General features: G+C 51.7%; 1 protein-coding gene across 1 annotated transcript; it reads right to left on the minus strand.

The window, feature by feature from the left end:
• Positions 1–5,081: 5,081 nt before the first annotated feature.
• LOC107113154 (germ cell-specific gene 1-like protein) lies at positions 5,082–21,015 on the minus strand. Its single transcript, XM_015414422.1, has 5 exons — positions 20,706–21,015; positions 16,398–16,445; positions 12,910–13,062; positions 7,780–7,891; positions 5,082–5,430 (listed from the first exon to the last, which is right to left on the minus strand). Exons 1-5 carry the CDS (start codon positions 21,013–21,015, stop codon positions 5,082–5,084), a joined length of 972 nt encoding a protein of 323 aa, XP_015269908.1.
• Positions 21,016–24,434: the final 3,419 nt, after the last annotated feature.

A 24,434-nucleotide genomic window follows, 5' to 3' on the forward strand; every position in this document is an offset into this window, starting at 1 on the left:
TTTTTTTGGAGCAGGAACCCTTTGCATGTTAGGCCACACACCCCTAATGTAGCCAATCCTAATGAGTTTCTGCTGTTGGGTGTGGCCTATTATGCTAATGAGCTCATGCTGGGCGTGGCCAACTCAGGAGCCACCCGGAACTCTGTTCCTGTGCGTTCCTGCCCAAAAAGAGCCCTGGCAGACCCCAGTCTGACACATCAACACAGAGTTATATTCCATTAAATGACCAGCTCCCACCTCTGCAACTCTTGCCCTGGACAGCCTCCTATCCCACACATGTATTTGCTCCAGTTGCCTGATCCAGCTGGTGGCCTGAGAATACACTTGAGACTCTAAGAAGTGGTTAGAAATAAAACCAAAATTGCTTGTTAGAAAGGAGAATACCACTAGAAGGGCCTTGTCCTATTTCAGAGCAGCCTGATGGGACTATGCCACCTCAAAGGTGTCGAACTTGACTCTTTTTTTGCCATGGTTATTGCTGTCCTCTGGCTCTTTATGCCTATTGGCTTCTGGTATTCTGGTTGGGGGGAGGGCATCTAGGAGCATGTGAGTGTGGGGGTGAGAGAGCTGCTTTGAAAAAGTGCACGAGCTTGTAACTGCGTTAAGCGGGGCCTCCCTTCTCTGGGAAGTATGCATGCTTGACCTTGGACGGCAGACACTGCTAGATACTAAGTTTGCAGGTGCTGGGGGAGGGCTAACGGTGCATAGCAGGTTTAGGCGGGCTGAGTGAATGCATTGATTGGACGGGTCACTGGAGGGGGCTTGTTTGAATCATGTATAATTCCAAAACTGGCGCCAAAGGAGTCAGTTCTGACACCGAATGGGTTTAGCTTGAAACCCTTCCAAAGTCTGGGCCCAACATCCCTAACTTGTTGGCCATTCGTGCCAGCTCTCGCTTGGCAGATTCCTGGCGATTTGAAGGGTGGAGCCCAGGGAGGACAGGGTTTGGGGAAGAGAGGACCCTTGGCAGGGTGTAATGCCTTAGAGTCCCCCCTACAAAGCAGTCCTTTTCTCCTGGTGGAACTGAGCGCCGTAATCTGGAGGTCAGCTGCAGGGCTGGGAGATCTCCAGGCCCCACCTGGAGGTTGGCAAGCCTAGTGGCCCTGTTCCCTTGCAAGGCACCTGTGCAGTCAACGTAGCATAAAAGCAGAAATAGGCACCCCCTATAACAGTGATGGCGAACCTTTTAGAGACCGAGGGCCCAAACTGCGACCCAAAACCCACTTATTTATCGCAAAGTGCCAACACGGCAATTTAACCTGAATACTGAGGTTTTACTTTAGAAAAAACAACTCATACATTAACTTAAGATGATCCAAACAAAGTAAGGAAAGCAATCCCAAATGCTTTCGTTTACTTAAAATTATTTGGCAGAGAATTCGACACTTTAATGACGGTCTGGGCCTGGCTGGGGCGATGGCACGCGTGCCCACAGAGAGGGCTCTGAGTGCCACCCCTGGCACCCATGCCGTAGGTTTGCCACCACTGCCTTATAACCATGAATGGCTTGGCTCATGCTCAGCAGGGATCTTTTGATTCCAAGGATTAGTGGCTCTTCTAGAAAGTCCTGAGATTCTTTGACTCTCTTTCCTTCATCCCACTGGATCTGAACTGGGTCCTTATGCCAAAGACAATAGTCATCAATGGTACTGGTAAATTCGGATTCGGCCACCTGCTGTGGGGTTTAAACCTCTAGCCCCTCCTTCTGCCTTTATTTCTCGAAGGGCCAGGAAGCCGCAAGCCGCTTTGTCTGCACTTATAACTCTCTTCCATGTCATCCTCCCCCTCCCCCAGCCTGACGAAAGGAAGCCGACTGACACTGATTAATTCTTTAATTTCTTTAATCAGCCAGAAATTAACAACTCTTGATCTTCTGATTTCCCGCAGATGGGGGAAATTACATGAAGCAAAACAGAAGCGATAAACCATCTGCAAAAGGGGATTTGGTGCGGGAGAGGCACGTGAGGGTGGGTGGGGTGTTCAGTGGAGAGGGACGGTTCGGGGGACGCGGACTAGTTAGGCCACAGGAGCCCAGAGCCATGACAAGGAAAGGAGACAGAGGAACTCGTGGTCCAAATGAATAAAGGTCGTTGCTATGAACACATGGGGAAGGTCTCTATATATTATATCACTATAACAACTATATTAGTATATCTACCATATACATAGGAGGCTTGGGCCTCACTCTGTGACAGACTGACGGATGGGGCAGGGCGGTGGAGGAGAAAGGAGGCTATCAAAACTGTTGGGACTATTTCCACGACGGACAGAAAGCTGAGCTTTGGTACACGCATACCCCAAGACACCTTGGAAAAGTCTGAAAAATGACACACCGCTTGCTTAAAACGCCTCCTAATAGCGAGGGCGAGCCATGCATGCCATGGGTTGAAGCGGCCTAGGAAGACTCCTTTCATGCGCAGGAACCGGACTCTGATGGGGGAAAACGGGCAGGGGATTTGCAGCCGTGGCCGGGAACACACATCTGAAACACGGGTCAGGCCACATATGGGGTGGGGTGGGGTGGAGGTGTGTGGGAGGAGCCTTCCCCCGTAACATACTCGAGCAGTCCACGTGCCGGAGGAAAGGAAGGTACACAACGGCGGCCAGGAAGGGACCCGTGTTTGCAGAACGCAAGCTGCATTGCTTAGCAATCTGAGGGCCAAACTACACAGTACTGTAACATCTGCTTTGGTCTTGGATGCCGGCCTCCTGGTGGGACCTGGGGATCCTCTGGAGTTACAGATCATCTCCAGACTACAGAGATCAGCTCTTCTGGAGAAAACGGTTGCTTTGGAGGGTGGACTCTACAGCACTGTAACCCACGGTGGTCCCTGTCTCCAGGAGTTCCCCAAACTGGATCGGACGACCACACCCTTCTCATCCCCCTGCTGGTGGCCAGGTTGTGGGTGCGTGACAGCCGGACAAGCCTCACTCTGGCCCTTCTTCACAGACTGAACTGAGGCAGGTTTATGCCAAGACTGCTGAGTTCAGAGGGACTTATTCCCAAATTGTCTATACATGGAGATACCACCTTATATAGATGGACAGGCAGAGTCCCCTGATAAGGATTAAGTGATGTTGGATAAACAAGGGATTACCGGAGCAGCCAGCGAGCGGGAAGAGGTCTACGGTTATCCGCCAACACCAAGGGATGCCGTTAACGCTTAAACAACAAGGCAGAAAGATTGTCTCAGCGGCTAGTTCCGTGGGCCTGGGAGCCGGCCAGCTGCAGGCTGGAGCTGAATGGATAAATGTCGTGCTGCAGAGGGCGGGTGAGGCTCTGGGGCATCGAAGACTCCGCAGCCAGCCCAAGACACCCCCAAACATTTGCGCTACATAATCCGCAAGGTGCACCGCCGTTTCCCTTTCCGTTGGACAGCGGTGAGGAGGCCGCTGCGTGTGGCTGTCCGTGACACTGAGGGACCGGAGACAGAAACCCAAATGCCCCCAATTAACAGGGGGCGCACGCTAGGCTTGCCAGGTTCCCCCTGGCTATCAGCAGGGGGTGGGGTGGGGGTTGCCACCTGCAGGCTGGGAAACTCCAGGAGATTTGGGGGTGGAGCCTGGGGAGGACGGGGAACTCAATGGGGCCCAGTGCCACAGAGTCCGCCCTCCAAAGCATCCATTGTCTCCAGGGAAACTGATCTCTGTAACGTGATGAGCTGTCATTCCGGGGGATCCCCAGGTCCCACCAGGAGGCTGGCATCCCTAGGCACAGCACACGAGGAAGTTATTTTGTGTGAGCCCCCTAAAAGGAGCAGGCACACTTCTGTGCTTCCGTGTACCTCCCGTTCATTTCCGTGAGGCTCGCAAGGGACAAGTTCCTCGTCGCCTTTTGTCCTACAGGTCATATCTGTCCACCCTCCCATGCCTGGTTTCTTGTAGGGCAGCTGCCATAGCTTGCCTCACAGCAGGTCTGCCTTTGCAGGGACGCACTCATAGTTAGTGCAGGGAGGGGGTGAGAGCAGGGATCCCCAACCTTTTTAAGCCTTCAGGCACCTCTGGAATTCTGACACAAAATAGCTGCCACAGGAGGTGGAGCCGCCCACAAAATGGCTGCTTCAGTCACGTGGTAGAAGAAGAAGGAGAGCTGGGTTTATACCCCCCGCACTTCACTACTTGAAGGAGTCTCAGGCTGGCTTACAATCTCCTTTCCCTTCCTCTCCCCACAACAGACACCCTGTGAGGTAGGTGGGGCTGAGAGAGCTCTGAGAGAACTGTGACTGGCCCAACATCACCCAGCTGGCTGCATGTGGAGGAGTAGGGAATCACCTGGTTTTCCAGATTAGAATTCACCGCTCTTGACCGCTACACCAATCTGGAGAAGATCCTTGTTGTGTGGTGGCGGCTGCTGCCAAAGCAACATTTTTTTAAAATCTGCATCGCCAATCAAATAGCCAATAGCCAACCAGAAGCCTTGCTGAGCCTGGCTCCACCCAGAATTCTAACAACACTTGGCACAGAATGGTGTTGGCAGGTGCTATGGCACCCACAGGGGCACCATGCTGGGAACCCCTGGGTTCGGGTGTCCGAGTAGGATCCGGGAGACCCAGGTGTGAATCCCCCCCTGCCACGGGAGCTCCCTGGGTGACCTTGGGCCAGTCACACCCTTCTCAGCCTAACCCACCTCGCAGGGTTGTTGCGAGGACAAAATGGAGGAGCGGAGAATCGGTTTGGGTAGAAAGGCTGGGTCTCGGCGAAGTGAGTCAGCAGACGAAGGGCTGCCTCCGCTGGGCCACACTCAGACTGTACACGCAGCTGAACTGCGATGTTCTTAGCACCCTGCAAAGATTGCTGCCCCCAAGTGAACCGCAAGGGTCGCGACAAGGCTGCTTGTGGGGGCGGGGGGGTGGCCTTGCCAGAGGTTTTATCCAGCTCGAAATCTGCTGAGCTGTCTGGTACCTTCACAGAACCGGCATGACTCCGGGTTCTAAAACGGATGGAGGCTGCCTACATGGAGCGGGGGAGTGGTCGTACCGGTGGAGGTGAGTGGTTGTAGCGAGATGAGGGGAGGAACGTCAGGGACAGGAGAGAAGGGCCATGAAGGAGGGTGGTCCCCTTCTCTGCCCAAGGTCCTCTCTCTAGCAGGGCTCGCCGTCGTCCTCATCCCCGGCATCCCCACTCTGCCCCCCTGCGAGCCCAGCATAGCCCCCCAGATAGGACTTGCGCCCCCCACCGGGAGCCACCGGGCCCGGCGGGCTGAGGGAGAAGTCTAGAGAGTCACTGACGCTGAAGATATATTTATCCCACAGGAAACGTTCAAGGTCGGGAGCCAGGGTGGGCGAGCCGGGGCCCCCACCACTCCCGGCCGACGCAGTGTGCTTCTCAAAAATCCGCCGGCGGTACTTGAACTCCAAGATGGTCTTGGTGTAGGTGTTGAGGGTCAGCACGGAGGAAGACATGCAGAGCGTGAAGGAGAGCCAGGCCATCCTGCCGAGCAGAAAACAACTTGAAGTAAGTGGTCAAGAAGTTTCAGATTTGACGAAACCAACGAACAAAGAGGAAAATGAAGCAGAAGAAATGGGGCTTAGACTAGAAACTGTACAATCTAAACAAACCTCTATGGAAGAGACTCTGGTGAAACTGGAACTGGACAAGGCAGCCTACATTTTGAGATTTCAAAACGTTCCAGAGAAAGATAATGAACATTTAAAAAATGAAATGGCGCAAACACTTGCAAAATACACGAAGACGGAAGACATTGATGAAGATCACTCCAGTCCTCTTGGCGGGCGCCATTCCCTCCTTCCGTTGATGGTGTACCGGCCAGGGTTCTTTTTGTAGCAGGAATTCTTTTGCATATTAGGCGACACACTCCTAATGTAGCCAATCCTCCAAGAGCTTACAGAGCTCTTCTTACAGGGGCTACTGTAAGCTCTTGGAGGATTGGCTACATTAGGCGTGTGTCGCCTAATATGCAAAGGAGTTCCTGCTACAAAAAAATCCCTGGTGTACTCCCACTCCCGTCCACCCAGCCATCTCTCATTTGCTATGCAGATGTCAGAACAGGGCCAGGAAGGCCCAAATTGTGACTCAGAGAAGGAAAGCCCACATGTATATTAAAACAAGAGCCACTTCCCCCGGGTGAGTTTCACTCATCACAGTGGGCCCAGCCTTCTCTCGAGGGCTGAGTGAGCTCAGAGGGAACACCTCCCACTCTTCAAGCACGAGGGGCCGTGCGGAGCCCTGATTGGCTGAGCACCTACGTCAGGGGTGTCGAACTCATTTGTTATGAGGGCCGGATCTGACATAAATGAGACCTTGTTGGGCCGAGCCACGTGTGTAATGCCAGGTAGCAGAGATATAAACTTTAGAAAGGACACACACACAAAGGGGTTTTTTTAACTTAAAATAAAAGCATGCTTAAAACATTAGTACTCTTGCAATATTTTGTTTATTTAACAGTGTCTGATAACTGACACCTCTTGCTCTGAATTACTGCATCAAAATGCCTGTGCTGTTGCAGTCTTGAGTATGCTGTTCAGGTGTGTATCTGTAAGCTGCAAACAAGTCAGTGAGACAGACAGGCAAGCTGTGGTTTTTCTTCCTGTTTACTCTCCTGCCTCCGGCCCTTTAATGTAGACTGGTAAATTGCAGGGAAATTGCCTTCTTCCTTCCATTCTCCCTCTTACACACTCTCTCTTCTCTCGCACACATCCACAATGGAGGCTGGGTGCCTCTGCATCCAGACCCATCCAAGGTAGTTTACATCAGTTCTGTCTCTATCTCTTAAGCTTCGCTATCTAGAATGCAGCTCCTAAATAAAAGGACTATTATTAGTCCTGAAACCTAAAAATGGCTCTGTGTGACTTTGTAACTCTGCCAGCACACCGAGAACAAAGGGCTTCTACTGCATGTAGCCAAGGTGCACTCTGCTAAGTCTGAGATGGGATACTGGACTAACTAACCAGTTACTCCTGACACTTGAAGGCAACCCACAAGTTTCAACTAATGTTGAATAATGTTGGTAAAGACTGGCAGGTGAGTACATACCTAACCTGCTGTGCAAAAATTTCACTGGTTATTTATCCTCAAGGGATCATGTTAAAATAATTGTACAATAATGGAGCACACCAAATACACAGCTCCCCTCTGATACAGCAGGGACTACCTTAAATCCACCTACATTATGTACAGTAATTTTAAAAATCCTTCTGCATCTAACCTTTTTTTAGGGGAGTTATCTTACATTCAGGATGGTCTCCCATCTGGATAAATATGGTTGCTTCTGGGCCTACAGTCAAGATGCCAGTCTTCACCCCTGAAGGCCTTTACAGCCTAGGGCCCACACGCCTCAGAGAGTGAATCTCCCCACACAAGCCCAGACCATGCCTATATTGTGTGGGATGGTTCTCTTCCATGGAACCCAACCACACGAGGGGAGGTTATTTGTGGCAATTCCCCGCTGGTGCTCCTTGGCTGTGGAATGGTGACTGGCAGGGCTACTTTTGAGCAGGAACGCACAGGAACGGAGTTCCGGCTGGCTTCAGAGTTGGCCATGCCCACTACAGCCGAAACATCTGTGTGTGTGGCTACAGAGGGAAGATCTGGAGAGCAATGACCCCCCCTAGAAACTCCAAGGCGGACAGGCCGGGGGGGCCCTGGAAGGATCGAAGAGGCATTTAAATGCCTCCCTGTGCCTTCCCTGGCCTGTCCAAGCGCCGGCTTGCACAGGGGTGTGGCCTAATATGCTAATGATTTTCTGCTGTTGGGTGTGGCCTATTATGCTAATGAGTTCCTGCTGGGCTTTTTCTACAAAAAAAAGCCCTGGTGACTCACCCAAAGGACCACCCGTAGTACCACGTCTGGGGCCTCCAGTCCTTCGGTCCCAGGTTCACTGCCACCTGAAAGACGGTCATGTACATCATATGGGCAACCATGCCCAGGAGCCCTGTTGAGAGAGGCAGAGAGAAGCAAGATTATTCAGAGTATGCCCTGCCACTGGAGTGCCCTCCCTCCAGGGCCACAGGGTTACCAACCCCCAGGTAGGCTCTAGACAACTGATGACAACCGATCTCCATGTTGGAAATGCATGTGTTTACAAGGTCTGACAATTCAGTCATTATAGGGTTAACTTGTTTGCCTAGTATTGCTATTGTTTAGACTGACCTGGAAGGGATACCTGGCAGTGGAGCCCTGTTGAGAGAGGCAGAGAGAAGTAAGGCTATTCAGAGTATGCCCTGCCACTGTAGTGCCCTTCCTCCGGGGCTACAGGGTTACCCACCCCCAGGTAGGCTCTAGAGATCTCCTGGAATGACAACTGATCTCCAGACAATAGAAATCAGCTCCCCTGAAGAAAATGGTTCCTTTGGAGGGTGGAGTCTATGGCATTCTACCCCACTGAGATCCCGGACCTCCCAAATCCTACCCTCTCCAGACTCCACCCCCAAATCTCCAGGAATTTACCAGTCCAGAGTGGGACAGCCCTCCAGGGGCACTGTACCACTTTCTGGGCCTTGAGCTTTGGCCCCGTGACACAATGGACAGAGAGTGGAACAGACCTGGGAAAGCAGTGTTCAGATGTCATTCTGCATGTGTCCACTTTGGTCATCCACAGCAGAGGTCAGTGAGAGGCCAGCAACATCGGCCAGATGCACTCCAAATGGCCATGAGCAAAACAACAGTCAAGAGATACTGGATGGGGTACGGCAGGCAGAGAGGGGCAGCATTGCCAAGGCCAGTCGAGAGAAGCCCAAATACTTGGATGACTTACGAGAAGGGGACACAGCGCACGGCGTGGCCTTCACCGACCTCTTCAAAGCCAGCCAAGTGAAGAGCCAGTGGCGACCTCTGACTAAAAGGCTTGCACTGGGGGATGTGAAGAAGAGGATGATCCCAGAATGCTGGCTAGGGTTGCCAACACTGGATTCGGAAGTCCCTGGAAGTCTGGGGGAGTAGAGCCTGGAGAGGGTGTGATTTGGAGAGGGAAGGGACTTCGGCAGGATATAATGTCGAGATAGAGACCAAGGTCCAAAGCCGCCATTTTCTCCAGGCCAGGGGAACTGATCTCTGCCGTCTGGAAACCAGTCGTGATTCCAGGAGATCTCCAGCCCCCACCCGAAGGTTGGGAACACTCATGCTGGCTGAACTCTCTCTCTCTGCCCATTCTGAGTTCCTGGAGGTAGAGGGAGTGAACAGGGTGGTGACTGAACCAAGCTCCCAGCTGCTCTTATTCTGATATCAAAACCTCTGGAATCCTGGGCAGGACACAGCCGGACAGAGCCCGGGAGGACCCTGAAGGGGAGGCACAAAGGCAAAAGAGCCAAGGTGTGTAACCAGGAGAACCAAGGACAAAGCGCTTTTAGACAAAGCTGCTAACTTCTGCTTGGGAAATACCTGGAGATTTGAGGGCGGGGTCTGGGCAGGGTGGGGCTTGGGGAGGGGCTCTATAATGCCACAGAGTCCATCCTCCAAAGAGCCATTTTCTCCAGGGGAACTGATCTCTATCATCTGGAGGTGAGTTGTGATCCCAGCTCCAGCCCCCACCTGGAGGCTGGCAACTCCACACTTCAAACTATAGGTGGAGGAAGCTGTGTGGCTGGAGGCTTCCTGGTGCAATGAATCTTCCGGCAGACGGAGCCAGATTTATGCACAAGCTAAGTCAGCTACAGTTTAGGGCTACGGACAGGGAAACCAGGTCTCCTGTTTCAATGTGAGACCTCCTTGCCTTTGTCGCTGTTGCCCACCGGCCTCCTGAGGGCCAGTGGAAGGGGAATTTTTTTTTTTAAATGGCACCATGCCAATTGTGTGACATCACTTCTGGTGAATACCTGGAAGTGACATCATGCCACTGGCAGGGCGAGAGCATTTAGTGTCAGAGCGATGTCATGCCGGCGACATGACGTCACTTCTGGGTATTTGCTGGAAGTCATGTCACGGCATCATTCCTTCAGTCCCCATCCCTCCCCCCTGGTTGCCAGCCAATAGTGGAACCAGACTCAATTGGCAATCTCTGCCCCTTTCCCTTTCCTGTCCCCCATGTCGTTTCTCAGGCTCTCCTATCCCACAGGAGCGGTGTTTCATGGAGGTCAGTGGGCTACAGTGGGAGGGAGGAGGCAGAGGGAGTTCCATTCTGCCAGTGCCTCTGATTATGAGAGGCCTCTTTTTGTAGAAAAAGCCCAGCAGGAACTCATTAGCATAATAGGCCACACCCAACACCAGAAACTCATCAGCATATTAGGCCACGCCCCTGCCAGCACAGCTCATTAGCATATTAGGACGCACCCCCATGTTACCAGAAGTCTGGTCATCCAACCACACCCACCTTTTGCTTCTTAGTCTGTTTACCTTGTTTGTTGTCAAACCTTTGCATGTTAGGCCACACACCCCTAACATAGCCAATCCTAATGAGTTCCTGCTGTTGGGTGTGGCCTATTATACTAATGAGTTCCTGCTGGGCGTGGCCAACTTGGGAGCCAGCCGGAACTCCGTTCCTGTGCGTTCCTGCCCAAAAATAGCCCTGCCTCTGAATATAAATTAGATTTCAGTGTTAGAATAATACATGTTTTGGGAGTAATGCTATGGGGACTCTTAAATCTGGTGCTGTTTAGGGCCTTGGTACGGCTTCATTCGGTCCTCCCTCCCTGCAGAGCTGATAATTTAAGGGAGTTCATAGAACAGAATCATAGAGTTGGAAGGGACCTCCAGGGTCATCTTACCCAACCCCCTGAACAATGCAAGAAATCCACAACTACCTCCCCCCCCCACACACACACACCCAATGACCCCTGCTCCATGCCCAGGATCCCTGGCCAAACTGGCCTGGAGAAAATTGCTTCCTGGCCCTAAGTTCAGCTTAGTCTTGTCCCTAACATGCTGTTGTTGTCTTTTAAGGTGTTGGGTATTTTCCCCCCATGAGGAAGCATTCAGTAGGGTTGCCAGGTCCCTGCTGGCTCCCAACTGGGGATGGGACAGGCACGGTTGCCAAATCCAGGTTGGGAAACTTCTGGAGATCTGGGGATGGAGCCTGGGGAGGACGTGGACCTCAGTGGGGCCTCAGTGGGGCGCGATGCCATAGAATCCACCCTCCAAAGCATCCATTTGCTCCAGGGGAACTGATCTCTGTAGACTGGAGATGAGCTGGAATCCCAGGAGATCCCCAGGCCCCACCTGGAGGCTGGCATCCCTAGCATTCAGCTGTTCTGCCTTCCACCCCTGCCCTTGTTAAGTGGTAGTCCAGGTTCTGGCTGACCCAGCCTCTGCCTGGCAGTTCACCCAGCCTGCCTGGTGACTCCAACATTTCTCCTTTGTGCTGTAGGCAGTGAATGCCTCTACTTCGGTTGCTGAGAAACGGTGCCAGTGATTTGATAGCGTGCTTCAAAGTCATAAGAATCTGGGCATGTGCACTAATCTTTGTGGGGCAAATGCAGGTCATGAAGCTCCCGCTTTCTTTTTAATTTAAAACCATTTGTGTGCCAGCTGTCCATTAAAAAAAACGCACAAGGCCAGTAAACCACAACTACGATCATAGAATTATTTTTAATTGAAAAGCAGCCTCTGGAGACGGCAATATTGATTAGTGGAATGGCAGGAGAAGGGAGCAACTTTCCCCCCTCCGGCTATTTTACATCCAAGATATGAGGTCTGGATGGTTTTCATTATGAAAGAAAATCCATGGGGTTTCATTACACAATCTGAGTGTAATACACAGTATGCCACGGAGCTGGCAACAGAATGCGGTCAAGAACGATATGCTGGGGATGAAGGAACCAAGGCAATGAAATGCAAGGGAAATGGGTGTTGCAACAATTGCATCTTGCTGCCTTTTGCAGCAGTGTGCCTGCCTTACGGCAGAATGCTTCATGTCAGTGCTTATGAATTCAAGTATCTTTGCGGCACTGTGGTTCAGCAATATCCATGCTGCATTCAGGCAGTAGCCAGTTGCTGTTTTCACATGTCAAGGACTCAGGGACAACTTAGGCCCAAAGGTCAAGTTGAATAAGATAACTGTTTTTGTTATTTGACAACACCCATTGCTAAGTGTTGCCCTGGAATTTCCAGATCTTTATTTGAAATGAGTTGCTCCTAATTTATCACATGAGTATCTAGGGATACCAGGCTGCCAGCCGACATCCCAGAAGCGTTTGGGATGGGGCACTGGGCAGAAAGGACATCTGGAGACATGTGACGTCACATCCGCCAGAAAACCCAGCAGAAACCCAGAAGAAAACCCAGCAGAAATCCCACACGTCGGGCGACACTCTGGCTGGTACTATGGTAAAGGTAAAGGTAAAGGTTCCCTTGCTCGAAAGCCAGTTGAGTCCGACTCTAGGTTTGCGGTGCTCATCTCCGTTTCAAAGCCGAAGAGCCAGCGCTGTCCGAAGACGTTTCCGTGGTCATGTGGCCGGCATGACTAAACACCAAGGCGCACAGAACGCTGTTTCCTTCCCACCGAAGTGGTACCTATTTATCTACTTGCAATTTCTTGCTTTTGAACTGCTAGGTTGGCAGGAGCTGGAACTAGAAACGGGAGCTCACTCCGTCATGCGACAACTCGGGTCTTGAACTGCTGAACTACCGACCTTCCACAGCCTGCAGTTTAGCGTCTTAACCACTTGAGCCTCCATGATTTCACATCCACCTGAAACCCCAGCTGATGCTCTGGCTGTCTCTGAAAGCACCATGGCACTTACCAAAGAGGTTTCAAGGACAGCCAAAGCATCACCAGATGTGCTTATGCCACATTTGGGGTTTGGGGTGGACGTGACATCCCTTGCTGAGGGTTGTTATTTCTGGCCTGAACCATTTCTTCTGCCACTCAGAACAGCAAGGGTGGGAGAGAGCGGGCCCAGCCAGTGGGAGGCCTCCCGCTGGTGTCTCCACTTGTATCGAATGCCCTTATAACAGTGGCCGCTCAGGGATGGATGAGGACACGGACCTTCGGAGGAGGAGGAGGGGAGACGGAGATACCTGAGAGAACCGTGATCACAGCGGCAAAAGCATTGATCTTGAGTCCATCGATGAAGTTGGCATAGTAAATGGCATCCAAGCACATCAGCAAGAACCCCACACTAAGCAGGATGATATAGAGGAATTCCGAGGCGACCGACAGCCACAGCACCCCTGGAAAGCAAAGGGGAGTTTGAGGGTGAGAGAGGAGACGGAGCCACTGATGCCCTCAGCCTCTGGCTGCAGAGATCCTCGAGAACAGAGATCTGCCTAACAGGAGCCACAAAGCGAGGGCGGCGTCCAGAATTTGCGGGTGCAAGCGAGGGGCATTTGGGATTTGAGGCAGCCCCCGCCTCACATCGGCAATGGCTTCTGGAACGGCTGTCTGACCACGTTTTGTGATGTTCATAGCCCACTCCCGCGAGAATAAAATCCTAGATCTGGCATTTCTCTCCCAGGTCCTGGAAAAAAACAGCTCATGGCGTTTATTTATTTCATTTCTACCCCACCTTCCTCCCCAGTGGGGACCCAAAGCGGCTCGTATCAGTCTCCTCTTCTATCCTTAGAGCAGCCTTGTGAGGCAGGTTAGGCTGGGAGGGTGGGACTAGCCCCAGATCCCCTAGCAAGCTTCCATGGCAGTGTGGGATTCGAACCCAGGTCTCCCGGATCCTAGCCCGGCACTCTGGCCACTCCACCGTGCTGGGTCTCAGTTCATAGGGATCGAATATTATGGAGTTGGCTGATGATCCTCGAGCACAAGGTGGAGCCGTCAAATCTGGGTGGGAAATTCCTGAATATTTGGGGGGGGGGGAGCGTGCGGTGGACAGGATTTGGGAAGGGGAGGGACCTCAGTGGGGCACGGTGCCACGGAGTCCACCCTCCCAAGCTGCCATATTCTCCAGGGGAGCTGATCATTGTAGTCTGGAGATCAGCCGGAATTCCATGAGATCTCCAGGCCCTGCCTGGAGATTGACGACCAGACCACAAGGGGACCTCATTGAATGCATGCAAGAGCTTACAGTAGCCCCTGTAAGAAGAGCTCTGTAAGCTCTTGGAGGATTGGCTACATTAGGGGTGTGTGGCCTAATATGCAAAGGAGTTCCTGCTACAAAAAGAGCCCTACGCGTGTTTCCCCGAAAATAAGACACTGGCTTATATTTATTTTTTCTCAAGAAGACACACTAGGGCTTATACCACAAATGCATAGAAATCCTGCTAGGGCTTATTTTTGGGGTAGGTCTTATTTTCGGGGAAACAGGGTACATGAAGTTGCTTATTCCAGGGTGGTTCCATTCCTTTTTACTTGTGGCTGGAAGTGGGGTGGGGAGACAATATTTGAGGATAATGCTGCACCCTGAATGGGGTGGGAGTGGATGAAAAGTTAAGAACCACAGGTCTAGCACACCGTTCCCTGAAGGGCTTGGATCCTAAGCCTGGTCCCACTGGGAAGGCAGACGTCCTCCAAGGCATCCTTCCCCTGGCACAAGAACTCCTCCGTTCTTCCAGAGATACTGCTCTGGCCCAAGCAGAAGGGCCTAAGGCTGGAGCTAAGCCCTTCGCAGTACAGGACTGCCCCCCCTCCCCCGGAAAGGGAACAGCACGAGGAGAAACAAGGTCAGGATCCAAGCCAAAGAGCCCACTGCAGCATAAGCAGGTCTCCCCTCCCGATTTGATTCTCACAACAACCCTGCAAAGTAGGTCCAATCAAGAGACAGTGACCAACCCAAGGTCATTCCACTTCAGGGCAGAGTGCAAGAATACTTGTTCCAGACCCAGCCTGAGCATCATACTATAGTGGCTTGTTGCTACCACTCTCAGCAGCCCATGTGAGGTGGGCTACGAGTCACATCAGTCCTTACAGAGCTAAATAAATCATAAGACCTTTGCTTCAATGCATAAAGCTGTAAAATGGGTACCACAGCACTGTGTCTCAAATGGCACATTCAACACCACAGGCTTAACCTGGTCTCATGGCCATTCCATCCCACCCCGCAAACTCTGGGAACTGTAGTGAGATCACTAACAGACAAGACATTTCAGCCCCCTTGCTAAGCTAGAATTCCCAAAATTCTTGGGGGAGGGGGAAGCTTCTCCCATGGAGGTTTTATAGGGAGGACTTAAGAATTTTAGCGCACTAGACACTTAATGTTAAACTTAAGCATATAAACTGCAGGCAGGATGATGGTGGGGATTGGTTTTTACTGTGTGTGGATTTCATCCTCCCCTCTTGTTAGATGACTCCTGTTTACTGACCTCTGCCGCTGTAGATTGATTGGTTGGTCTGTCACTTACGCTTTCAGTATTGTATTGCTGCTTTTATGGCTGGCTATGGCTGCTACGTGTTTAGCCTGTTCTTAGAGGATTATGCTACCTTATTTTCCTCTGTTTTTAACCTTGATTTGAGTGGCGTTTCAGTAGGATAGCAGGTTTCCGAAGTAACAACAAAATCAGGCCTTGCAAGGAATCATAAGAAAGAGGGGTCACTTTGGAAATCCACACCCCACCTCTCTAATTCCCCCTCCCCCCAGGACTCTTTAAAACTCTCTGGCTCTTAAGCAGGGCAGATTTTCCCTCCTCTCTTTTCTTCCCTTTAAATGACTCTCAGCTGAGGTTGCCAGCATTCCAGGTGAGGTCTGGGGTTCTCCCAAAATGAGGGTTGCCAGCCTCCAGGTGGGGCCTGGAGATCTCCCGCTTTTACAACTGATCTCCAGCTGAGAGATCAGTTCCCGTGGAGAAAATGGTTGCTTTGGAAGGTTAAACTCTATCATGGCAGTATAACCTACTGAGGCCCCTCCCCTCCCCAAACCCCGCCCTCTCCTGGATCCACCCCCAAAGTCTCCAGCTATTTTTCAACCCAGACCTGGTAACCCTACTCAGAATTACTGACCTCTAGATTACAGAGATCAGTTCCCCTGGAAGAAACGGCAGCTTTCACAGGGTGGGCTGCAGGGCATTGCAACCCTGTCAACTTCTTTCCCCACCCTCCACCCTCCCTAGGCACCGCCCCCAAATCTCGAGAAATTTCCCAACCTGGAGCTGGCAACCCTATAAAAGTCTGTGCCATTACACCATGCTTCCTTCAAAACAGGCATTTAAAAAAAATTTAGGGGTCTTTCTTCCCCCTTTTGGTACATGTACAAAGTCATAGGTTTATGCATCCCTCCAGAGACTCCCGTATGTGTAGAAATTCCTGCCTTGTCTATTTGTGCTGTTTTCCTGACCATAATTGGGGTTAGCCACTTTCTTATTAGACGGCACGATGATGATAGTAATTCACACAGAGAAGGTCTCAGCTTCTATCCTTGGCATTTCTAATTTTAAAACCAAAGATCCCAGGTAGTTAGGCTTGGGGGGGGGGGATAAATCTCTCTTCAACAAATACTACTGGCCAAGAAGAACTAACAGTCCGATTCAGTAATAAAAGTTTCACTTATTCTATCAGTCTCCACCCATCTTGCATTTAAACAGACGGGCCTGCCTTTGCCCTCAAACCCCTTCCAATGCCTCACCTTTTTCTGACTCCGGGGGCAGCTCTATGAAGCTCCGGCACTTCTCTTCTGGCAAGGGGAGGAACAACAAAAGCAGAAAGAGTCCGGTTTAGTCCACACTGGTGGTAAAAAAAGGCACTTATTGAACTCCAAGACTGTCAAGACTCCAAGACTCCGCCTCCCCTCGCAAGCAGTAAAACTTTCAATTTCTTTCTTCCTCCCAGCTTTGAAATGCAGACGGCTTTGGGGCGTGAGCAGGGGTCGTTTTGTAGAAAAAGAGCTAGGGGAACTCATTAGCATAACTCATTAGCATATGCCACACACCCTGACATCACCGGAAGTGTGTCATAAGGCCACACACTCCGCCCCCAACGGGCCCGGCCGCCAGAGCCGGCCTTGCAGCTCCACTGCCGAGCCCCATGAGGGGAGTGCAAGGAAGCCCACCGAAGGCCCTCCTTGGCCCCAGGCAGGCAGGGGTGGGGAGAGGCAGGGAGGAAGCAACTTACCCTCCCTCTTCTCCTGCCTCCTCCTGGCTGAATGAGGGCCGGAAGCGGGGCGGCCGGAAGCAGGGGCTTCGTCGTGTCCCTGGCCCCCCGTACCTCACCCGGGGGAACTGCGATCCCCCGCTATTCCCCCCCGAAATGACCTCTGGGCGTGAGTAGCTTTGGTTTCACTTGGGTGAAGATGCACCCCCCCAAAAAAACCACCCTCTGAAGTGGCAGGGACAGTCTTAGCCAATGGGCAACAGTGGCAGCTGCCCTGGGCCTCTCAGTGGGCGGGGCCCTGACCACCCATGCCTCTTCCTGAAGGAAGTGGGGGACGATGAGACAGGGGAGGCTCCTCCCACCCCACTTGGCTGCTCCATCTGAGGCTCAGGCCGCAGTGGGGGGGCTGCATTTCCCGCCACCTGCCCTTCTGGGGTGTGGGCCACCTCTGGCAGGGAGGCCAGCAGTGGGTTGACAGTGATCTCGGATCCCCACCGGGGGCTTCTTGCCCAGGCCTCTGGAATCACTACGGCCACCTGTGGGGTGTGTGGGGTGTGTGGGCAGAATCAGCCCAGCGTGAATAGAAGGTGCCAGACCAGCCATATTTCAAGAGTGACCAGCTGTGGCAAGTTGGAGTAATGTAACCAAGCAATGCAGATGCAGGGCATGGGCCAGTCACTGCCGCCCAAAATCCCTGGCAAAGAAAGAGCACAGGCTGCAACATTTTGGCCTTGCAGCTGGGCTCCGGCAGCTGTGCCCTGCAGATCAAGGAAACTTGAAACAAGCCCCCCCCCAAAACTCACAGGGAGAGAATGCTCCCTCCAGAGCCCCAACACACAGTCTATTCAGGGTTTTCAATAGATCAACAGCAGCTCTGGAGAGAAGGAGAAGAGAATGGATTTAACAGGGGTCATTTTGTAGAAAAAGAGGTGCAGGAGCTCATTAGCATAACTTATTTGCATATGCCACACCCCCTGACATCACCGGAAGTGTGTCAGAAGGCAACACCCACCGCTCAGGCTCCACTGGACTGTTTTGGATTGCTAGCTATTGGGGGGGGGCTCTGCAACTTACCTGGCTGCTTCTTCCTCCTTGTGGCCTGACTGAGGGCTGCTGGGAGCAGGGAGTGGTGCTTGTTGCGTGTGCCCACCCCCTGGGCTCCTTACTGCCGGAGCTCCGCTCCTGTGCACTCCTGCAGGAAATGACCCCTGGATTTATACCCCGCCCTTCACTCGGAGTCTCGGAGCAGCTTACAATCTCGTTCCCTTCCTTTCCCCACAACAGACACCCTGTGAGGTAGGTGGGCTGAGAGAGCTCTGAGAGAACTGCCCTTGAGAGAGCAGCTCTGAAAGGACTTGTGACTGACCCAAGGTCACGCCAGCAGCTGCATTTGGAGGAGCGGGGAATCAGACCCGGTTTTCCCAGATTAGAGTGCGCTTTCCTAACCACGACACCAAACTGGCTCTCACAACGTACCAAAGATGTACCGTTATCTGGCTACCTACTTAGAGTTGCCATCTCTGGGTTGGGAAATACCTGGAGATGTTGGGGGTGGAGCCTGAGGAGGGTGGGACTTGGGGAGGGGTGGGACTTCAATGGGGCGTAATACCATTCCACAAGCGGCCGTTTTCTCCGGGTGAACCGGATGATCAGTTGTAATCCCTGGAGATCTCCAGCTACCAGCTGGAGGTTGGCAAGCCTTTACATACATGTGCCAGAGAAACCCCTTCATCTTGAGGGAGCCAGTTTGGTGTAGTGGTTAAGTGCGCGGACTCTAATCTGGGAGAACCGGGTTTGATTCCCCCCTCCTCCACTTGCACCTGCTGATGTGACCTTGGGTCAGTCACAAGCTCTGGCACAGCTGTCCTTGAAAAATAGCAGTTTGTGTCAGAGTTCTCTCAGCCCCACCCACCTCACAGGGTGTCTGTTGTGGGGAGGGGAAGGGAAAGGAGTTTGTAAGCCGCTCTGAGACTCCAAGTGAAGGGCGGGGTATAAATCCAATCTCTTCTTCTTCTCTTCTTTCTTGAGATAGTACTGCACAGAAATCTCCCACAAGCATGTGCTGGGTGCCCATGTTGTCTGGGATTCAGTGGGCGGCCAGGCCACAGAGGTAACACGCAAACTTGGCCCGTATTTCTTGTCCCATTTTTCAATACTCCCCCCCCCCCAAGTTCATTTCCCAGCTGCCCCATCAGTTTCCCTATCCTGTTGCTTCATCTGTGCCTCAAGGCTTTGTCGCTCCACCGGAGAATGCATTCTCTCCCTGCAATTTGTCAAACTCTCTTCCAGGGACGGCCCTCCCATTAAGCCGAGTGGGCAGACAGCCTCAGGCGGCGGCAGAGCTCTGGGTTGTTATGAAAGGCTGCTGAACAGTCAGTGATCCGTGATATTATTAAATATGAACTCAAATGTGTGCGTGCCATTTGGCCTTTCTTTCCCGGGGGCTAAAAAACCTTGGGCCGGGCCTGTCGTTTTTTGCCCACTGTCCTCCCCTCCGTTCTCAAGACCTCACTGTTTTAGTAAAGCCTTTCCCAAATTACCTCATGGCTGGTTTATACAATATGGCCATCACACACAGGCTGCTCCAGGTTGCTGCCTGTTGTCATGCCGTGAACCATTTGTATGTAGCGACACACAGCACAGATCAGTCATTTTTCTCCACACCACAGAGAATATTGGGGGGATCGCAAGGGTCCGTCTGGAGAGGAGGAGGGGACCCATTCAATTGGCAATGGGCCTTGTGAGCAGCTCACGGCCAGTTCCAGTTGAGGTGCCCTGGACGGAGAGTGCTTAGCCCCCTCAGAATCCCCCCTCACAGTTTCATTTCTGCCCCCACCACATACCCCACATCTGCCTGCGCATCTTTTCTCTGCCTACTCACAAACCCTCCCATCTCCCATGATGCTAACAGCCACCTACATGCTCTTTCCTCAAAGGCACCGTGCAGTGTGTGGGGCTGGGAATGCCATTATTGTCACCACCCACGCGCTTTTCCCTGGTGGTGCTGGGCAGCCCGGGTAGCTGGGAGCACAGGAGGCAGAATGCTCACAAGTGAGTGGCTGAGGGAAGGGTGCGCAGGGAACGGGGGCAGAGGAGGCGTGCAGGTAGGGGTCGGTGTCAGTGGGCTCTGCCAGAATCCCTGGTCCCTGGCAGATGCTCCACCTCAGGGTATGCTGACAGCAGAATCCATGTTGAGCTATTTAATGTGTCTTGATAGGTGATGGCTACAGTATGTGGAGTGTGCCTACTCTGTAGCCTCCTAACTCTGCTCCTGTGCTGTCTTTGGACTTTGCCTTTCCCTGTCCAGGTTACTCATTGCTAGTCCCCAGGGCTTTTTTGGCAGAAAAAGCCCAGCAGGAACTCATTAGCATAATAGGCCACACCCAACAGCAGAAACTCATTAGCATATTAGGCCACACCCTTGACAGCACAGCACATTAGCGTATTAGGCCGCACCCCCGTGTTACCAGAAGTGTGGTCACCCAGCCACACCCACCTTTCCCTTCTTATTCTGTTTACCTTGTTTGTGGTCAAAACCCAGGGCCTTTTTTGGTAGCAGGAACTCCTTTGCATGTTAGGCCACACCCCTAATGTAGCCAATCCTAATAAGTTCCTGCTATTGGGTGTGGCCTATTATGATAATGAGTTCCTGCTGGGCGTGGTCAACTTGGGGGCCAGCCGGAACTCCGTTCCTGTGCGTTCCTGCCCAAAAATAGCCCTGCTAGTCCCCCAACCTCTTCCCCGTCTCTGTCTTCTTGTCCCTCTAATAGACTGTAAATGTCCTGGACAAGGATCTGGCCCTCAGTAATGGCACCTAACTCTGAAACGTGCACCAATGACATACCTCCGTGGTGTTCCTCACAGGACAACCAGAAGCCCGTGTGGAAATAGCGAAAAGCGTACTTGTCTTCTCCCGTCTCCCAGATGTACTGGACTACGTGGGGGTCCATGGTCACGTTCCCGTCCATCGTCTCGTTGCTGTTGATGGGCACACAGTTCCCTTTCTTGACTGCCGAGAGGCAGGGGGGCTTCACCACCTTGTGTGTCCCCTCGCACCAGTAGCTGGTGCTGAAGGCTGACACGGAAAAGCAGAGAGCGAGGGAATTGAGGCCCAAGGAGAGCATTGAGCGGGCCTTCCGGCTCAGTTTAATCATGGTCCCAGCTTGCCGAGAGAGGTGAGGAAGGGATGGTGCTTTGGGGGCTGGGAACCGATTCACGTCTTCAGATTCCCCCAAAATTTCGGAAATCAATGTTCTTGGAGATAATCCTGGTGTCTCCGTCTTTTGGCCGACAGAAGCCAGTTCTGAACAAACCTCCGTTTACAAAGAATGCCTCGCTTCTGGTAATTATTTTCCCTTTCTTACTAATAAGCTTTCGGCCATCCATCGAGTATGGCCACTGCTTCATAAAAGCAACAAAGCACAAAACAGAAACTGTCCCTGCAACTCGATTCAGCCTGGGGTTCTGTTCTTATTAGTGACTTGTTACTTGGGATTGCAAGGAGGTGGAAACCAAAGTTGTTATTTATTTACTTTGCTTCTTTACGTTATTAACCTTTCCCACACACAAAAAAAAGTTTCTTAGGAAAGGATATAGGATTGCCAATCTCCAGGTGTGACAACTGGTCTCTGGAAACAGGAACCAGTTCCCCTGGGGGGAAATGGCAGTTTTCAAGAGCAGACCCTATGGCATCACACCCCACCGAGGTCCCTCCCCAAATTCCACCCTCCCCAGGTACTTCCCCCAAATCTACAGGAATTTCCCAAGCTGGAGTTGGCAACCCTAACCAAAGTTTAAGACAACAGGGCATCAGATTCCTTGGGAAAGGTGCAAGGGTGAAGAGCTAGAGAGCTAGCAGACAGGACTGCAAGACTCTCCTGGTTACCTTTGGAGAAAAACTGGCTGATGGACGACGTGTCTCCTGTGTGCTTTCAAGACACACACACACCCTCTAATCCTTAATCCTTTCCCCTCTCACAGCTATATTATTGCAATAGAAATCTTTCAAAGTCTTGTTTCCACACAATTATAAGTCATTTGCCCGGACAAAGCAATCTTTCTAATTAAAATCTTAAATCCCTGAAGATTTTAAGAGCAGCAGCCAGTCGAAAGCAGATGCTAAAAAGTCTCCCGAAATCCCTAACTAGTTACAAATCCACGCAGTTTTCTGCAGTGCACCTTCGCAACTAGCAACACCTATTTCGAACTAACATTCTGACATGACCCCTCCCTCGACACCTATCCTGCTTATCAAGAAGCAGCAGACATTTTGAAGGGAGTTTATCAAAACAGTTCCAAAAGCCTTTTACAGGTTATGATATCCATTTTGAAAACTCGGAAGACCGCATATTCTTGCAGTTGCAAGGACTGGGTGAAATACTCAAAGTTTGCCACCAGGCATGAAGCAATTTTGGGGGGGCAGGTCGATTCTTCCCCTGTGCTAAAAGGAAGGCTTCAGGGATACTTCAAAGGCCGCAATCACCTGGTCAGCAACTATTTTTCTTGGAGAATGGAGGAAGAGGTGGAGGGCCAAAGCCCCAAACCCTTCTCGCTTTGTGGCAAGAGCACCGATCCCACCACACCCCTCCCTTGCCTCTAGACTGGCTCCTTATTAGGCCAGATTCAGCCCAAAGTCCTCCAGTTGCTGATCTTGAATGCCTTCTAATCATTCGTAATGTTTTTTTCCCTTGCGGCACAGCAAGTTCTAGATGCTGCTCTGAATCTAATCAAGGCTCCTCAATTGCCCTTCAAACAGCGTTGTCATTTCTATTGGGGTTTGGGGCCCAAAGACTTCTTTTGACCCTCCAATTCTAGTTGAAACCATCTTCAGTGCCAGCATCTCTCGACAGGGTCATGGCTCTGACCCCTGCACCCACACCGCTGGGTTTCTTCAGGATCAGACGGCTCAGAAAGCTGTTCGTTTGTCCTCTTTGAAGAATTATATTCTAATCCACTTTCCCTGCTGGCTCGAAGGAATCCAAACTCTACCCTTCTGTCCCAAATCCATTGTTGCTTCCCCTGAGCCTGCACAGATTACCCGGACTTTCCCCCACCAAGTCACAGGATTCAAAACCGAACAACAGTTACAAGTACACAGTTTGCCTCGCCAGATCCCTTTAGCAGCTTGCGATCGGTTGAGTCACAAACAGGTCCCCAGGAAAGAATGACAAAATGTAAAGTTTGCACCAAGATGAAACACAGGAGTGCTTTAAAAGCAGAGATAGGGAATGGAAGAATGGGGTATTCTGCCAAAGTAGTCCAACGAATCTTCAGGAACAGCAGAAATGAATACAGAACTGATGGGTCGTTTCACCTGTTACTTGCATGAAGAATAAATTCAAAGAAGTTGAAATGTGTGTCCAGAGGCACAACAGAAGGCGACCCGTGTAGCTCTGATGTTCTCATCTGTCCCATTCAGTTCCAATTTGCCCAATTCAACACCTAGGAAGTTTGAATTCCATGTCTTTGGACGACTGATCGCCTAACAGATCCAAGAAGACTTCTCAAACATGGGCATCACAGATGTGGTTCCCAGCCCCAAAACATCTGGATTCAGACCATCCCTATACAAATGGGCTGGGGATCTATTCCCAGTTGGAGAAAAAAAAATGCCCGGTAGTTAAAATTGTACCAGATGCCCTTGCAGAGGTTTCAAAGAAGCACCAAGGATCCTTCGGCAGGGAGCTGCAAAGGCAAAGTGCCACTCCCCAAGGGCTACACGGTGTGTGTGCCGCAGAAATGCTCCACAGCCGCTGCACAGCGGGAGAATCAGGCAGTTTCCTCCAAGCCGGCTGGGCTGAGCAGAAAGGTGGCAGAAGCCGTGTGATAAATGAGCAGGCGGCAAGGAGCTCCGGCACCCTCCGGCGCGGCACAGTCCCTGGGGGAGAGGAATCAGGCGCTGAAGCAGGGCTGCTGCTGATTAAAAAAAGAAAACCCTTCTTCATTAGTGCCAAGGGGGTACCAGTGCCAAGCGCTGGGGAGGATTAGCATCTAATAAAGGGGAGGGGGGAGCATCGGAGAGCTGCCGTTGGGCTTCCCTTTGCAATCGGCTGGCTCCCAGGAGAGGATGAGGAACTGGAGGCAGAGGCGAGGAGGGAGCAGCCGGGGTCAGAGGGGATGGAGTGGACCGGACGGAGGCAGGGGGAAGGAAGAAGGGCTGGGGAGAGATTCTACAGAAGGATGAACAAGAAAGAGAAATGGTGAGGGGATGGAGCGATGGATAACTGAGGCTAGATCGTGGGAGACTGATAGATAACCACAGGAAATGTTTCCCAGATGCCTCAACTTTCAGTTTCTGGGGTCAGCAGTACTACTGTGGTACCCGCATGGTACCAAAGTGATGACATTACCAAAGACAGCAACAAGTTGGGAGATTTTGTAGCCTTTTGTGATTTTGTTTTCACTCTCATGAAGGAGGGGAAGAGGACATAGAGATGGGAGTGTGGCTTGCGGGATGGCGGATAGATAGCATGGAGAAAGGATTTCTTTACATCTGTCTGATGCTTTTCTTTTCATTTCTTGCATATGCCGTCAAAGCCTGTAGCCTTTTGTGATTTTTGTTTTCACTCTCATG

Source organism: Gekko japonicus, unplaced genomic scaffold (assembly GCF_001447785.1).
Source record: "Gekko japonicus isolate JY-2015 unplaced genomic scaffold, Gekko_japonicus_V1.1 scaffold243, whole genome shotgun sequence".
In the NCBI taxonomy this organism is placed as follows: domain Eukaryota; kingdom Metazoa; phylum Chordata; class Lepidosauria; order Squamata; family Gekkonidae; genus Gekko; species Gekko japonicus.